Source organism: Otolemur garnettii, unplaced genomic scaffold, assembly GCF_000181295.1.
Source record: "Otolemur garnettii isolate 467f Iridium unplaced genomic scaffold, OtoGar3 scaffold00018, whole genome shotgun sequence".
NCBI lineage: Eukaryota > Metazoa > Chordata > Mammalia > Primates > Galagidae > Otolemur > Otolemur garnettii.
The window spans coordinates 25,160,109-25,163,866 of record NW_003852413.1 but is presented as its reverse complement, the minus strand read 5'-3'; the positions used below and the strand labels follow the sequence as shown (position 1 = coordinate 25,163,866).

The 3,758-nt window shown below is 46.4% G+C and overlaps 1 protein-coding gene across 1 annotated transcript in view; it reads right to left on the bottom strand.

Moving 5' to 3' along the window:
- PIP4K2B (phosphatidylinositol-5-phosphate 4-kinase type 2 beta) overlaps positions 1 to 3,758 on the bottom strand; it is a 34,057-nt gene that overhangs the window by 14,957 nt on the left and 15,342 nt on the right. The window contains exons 2-3 of the mRNA XM_003786434.3: positions 3,298 to 3,395; positions 997 to 1,093 (exon numbers count right to left, since the gene is read on the bottom strand). Coding sequence (XP_003786482.1) covers positions 997 to 1,093; positions 3,298 to 3,395 — 195 coding nt within the window. The remainder of the gene's footprint in view (positions 1 to 996; positions 1,094 to 3,297; positions 3,396 to 3,758) is intronic.

The window sequence follows — 3,758 nt, the reverse complement described above, 5'->3', positions numbered from 1 at the left end:
GGCAGGAAGAACCTTCCAGTACCTCTCAGACATGCACATGTCTGGGTGTTCAAGCCCCTGGCATCTCCTCTTCTTCTTATAATCCTCTTGCCCTCAGGATACCTGTCTTTGCATGTAGGCCTCCAGAATGGTGGAGAGAGGGGAGGGAGACTCTTACCTAAGGCCCAGTCTGCTTCTGTGAAGTATTCTGTGAAAGACTGAGGTGGGGTGGTGGGACTTTAATGTTTGAAAAGATTTGGGCACCATTTTAGATTTTACTGTGCTGTGTACTCCTTTTTTCTCCACAGATGATTGAAAGGTTTATTTCTTCCTGCTATGAAGGTGAAATGGAAAATTCACCCATCTTTACTACCAGGCTGTCTGCCAGGGGAAGAAGGTCCAAGGAGAAGTGTGAAGTGGTGAAGCGACAGAAACCACAAACTACAGTCAGTCTATAATGTTTCTGAAATTGGGACTGATCCCTTCTAAAAGGGCAACGGCCTCTATGACATTCACCCCATGAAGGGTGCAGTTGCCCGGGAATACCTACCCGCCTCCCACCACCAGGAGAGGGGACAAGTTTAGGAGGTGACACTCATACCTGGCAAGAGGTTACACTACCCTTGAAGTCTTCCTTTTCTAATATCTGTCTTATCTGCTTTAACAGGCCTCATCTCTCGCTGGCAACAATTCTCTCTCTTTTAAGTCAAACTACGAAGGAGAAAGGTTCTTCAGCCTAGACTGGGAATGTCAAACTAAAGTGAAGCAGCTCGCTCAGAGCCCTCTCCCTCCCACCGTGCTCCCTCCCAGGGCAGTGGGCCTGAGCTGAGAGGCATTCTCAGAAGCGCTTCCAAAGCCCTTGCCCTCCACCGGCCTGTACCAGGCTGAGATGGCCTGGGCTGGGACATGACAGGGAAATAGCACAAGAATAGCAGGCACTTTTCTTCCTGTTTGACCTGTGGCTTCCTAACCCCACTCCACGCCCTAACCCTCTGATTTTGCCATAATACCCCATACCTGATAATCCTGATCATCAATCCCAAACCTCTCTCGAAGATTTCGGAACACCATGGGGCAGTACTCCTTAAATTTAAAGCGGCTGGGGAGGTTCTCCCTAGGGAAAAGCAGAGATATGTCTTTGTGAACTGCCCCTTGCTCATCTTAATTCTGACTTAGGAATCCCCCCGAGTGAGGTCCACAGATCGCCTGGATATGAACAGTTTGGATGCTTAAAATGTAGGTTTCTAGGCTCCAGGAATTCTGGAGGTGAATCTGGAAATCTTCATTTTTTTTGAGACTTCATTTTTTTTTACTTTGTCATCCTCAGTAGAGTGCCATGGCATCATAGCTCACAGCAACCTCAAACTTCTGGGCTCAAATGACCCTCTTCCCTGAGCCTCTCAAGTAGCTGGTACTATCACACCTGCCACAACATCTGGCTATTTTTAGAGACAGGGTCTTGCTCTGCTCAGGTTGGTCTCAAACTCCTGAGTTCATTCGATCTACCTACCTCGGCCTCCCTTAGTACTGGGATTGGAGACATGAGCCACCATGCCCAGCCTTGTAAATCTGCATTTTTAAGAAATGTTCCAGGTGATTCTGAGCACATACAGGTTTTAAAATTTTACGTTTCTTGTACTCACTTTGTAAAAATCAATCCAGCTGTATAATTATGATTGTGATTCTTCTATGTGTGTTTTCCTTCAAAAAATTTAGAGGGAAAAACTCTCACCCACTGGCAGTGAGAATGAGGGTAAGCCCCCCACTCACAAGCACTATACTTGATATAGGTGGGCGGCTGCATGTGGACATCTGCTGTTGGGTCAGTATCAGTCAGTATTGGCTAAGACCTTTCTCACCAAACAGCCCCTTTCCTCTGGTGATGTTCCTGTCGAAACATCATGAAGATCCAGGCTTCTATTGGGATGTACAAAGAAGGTGCTTTAGGCTGAAGAGGACCCCTCAGTCAAGTGACTAAGATCCCAAAGCCTTTCTTGCTGGCTGTGAGCACCATTCTCCACCCTCCCCACTCCTTACTTAAGCCACAGACTCCCAGGAAGAATCACCTTAAAATGATGGCTCCTACCAATCCTCCATCTTTACAATGGCCACACTGCTTAAGAACTCCCATTCAGAATATGTCCCAGGATATATTCTACTCAAGGATGATAGACTTTAAGGAAATACAAAGAATGGCTTATCATAAAGGAAGGGGCCTAGTCTGCCTTATTTACCCCATATTCTAGTAAATAGGATTATAGTCTAATGTCTAATAAATAGCACACCAACAGTTATTGAAAGGAAAAAAGGAATAAAGATAAAAGAAAATAAGAGATTGAGGCTCCTCTTTGCCAAGATGTCAAAGTAGTAGAACTTCACCAAGGCCATGGACCCTGAACTAAGAAAATGCTTAATGCCCACCTCTGGAGCCCTGACCTCTGCAACACAACAACCTCCTTTCCTTCCTCTGAGTTTAGGTCTACCTCGCCTTTCACTGGTGGACATTTAGCAGGTAGCAGCTATAAAGACAGACAGCTTCTAGAACAAGATGTTACTACTTATTATGCAGAAGGAGGCCACTAAGGGACATTCTCAAATCGATCTTCTCCTCTAGGGTAATGGTCTGGGGAATGGTAGGGTAATAGAAACCAGCTGGGGAGGTAGTGGGGTCTGTGAGACAGTAGAGGAAGGAACCAGCGGAAGGTAGAACCAGGATTCACATGCAGAAAGGAGAAAAGTGTGAGCAGCAAGCAGTTCCCCGGTGGGATGAAAGAGCAAGGCCTCCAAAGGGCTTAGAACAGGCCCCTCACTATGCCAGATGAGATGACTGCTGGAGTGTCTCCAGTAATGTCTGAGACAACCTTCTGGCACTGGTACAAATCCAAGAAGCCACAACAGACAAAAATGGGAAGAACTACTTAGGCAGTGCCTTTGAGCACCATGCTAAGCCAGTTGTTCATATACCAGAAGGAGAGTAAAGAGCTTGGCGACATCTCAGGCCAGAAACATGCCTGGCAGCTTCCTGTGCCTCAGACTCAGACCAAGAAAGGGCTGCTACTGCAGCCTCAGCTCCTGAGCAGCTCAATTCTACCTGAGCTGGCCCTAGGTGAGTCACCCTGGGCCCAGCCATACACCCTAGGGGACACTGGAAGTAGGCTGATAAAGGAGTGAGAAGACAGGGCAACATGAGGGGAAAGGCACACAGGGAGAGGCACATAATGACTGCATTTCCCCAGCCAGTCTGTCTGTGATCCAGTTGTTGCTGTCACACCCTGCCAGGTGCTGACTTGCCCCCACACTCTCAGGTAGACAACTTACTTATTGAAGAGATGATTGTCCACCTTGATCTTGCTGTAGGCTTTGAAGTCATCAGGCATTAGCATGACAGGGACTGGGACATTGCTCAGTTCATTGATCTGCAAAGTAAGGGCAAAGTGAGATTCTCAGACAGGAGGCCACTTGCCTCAGAAAGAAAATATGCTACCATGTGGATGCCACCATCTTTCTAAAAACATGTCCACAGACTCCCTCCGTATTTTTATTTCTGTTCTTCTCTTCAAATAAGGCCCAGCTTCATCACTCCCTATTTAAATTCTCCCTATCCAATAAGGTCCAGCCCAAAAGGCATCTTCAGCTTTCTAAGATTCTCTAGACCATAAACATTCTTTCCACCTTGGGATTCCTGAAGCATTGTTTGTATCTGTCTTCTGGCCATCTTACAGCTTCTTTTTGTAGTTTATAAACCTTGCGTGCCTGTTACTCTTTTTTTTTTTTTTTTT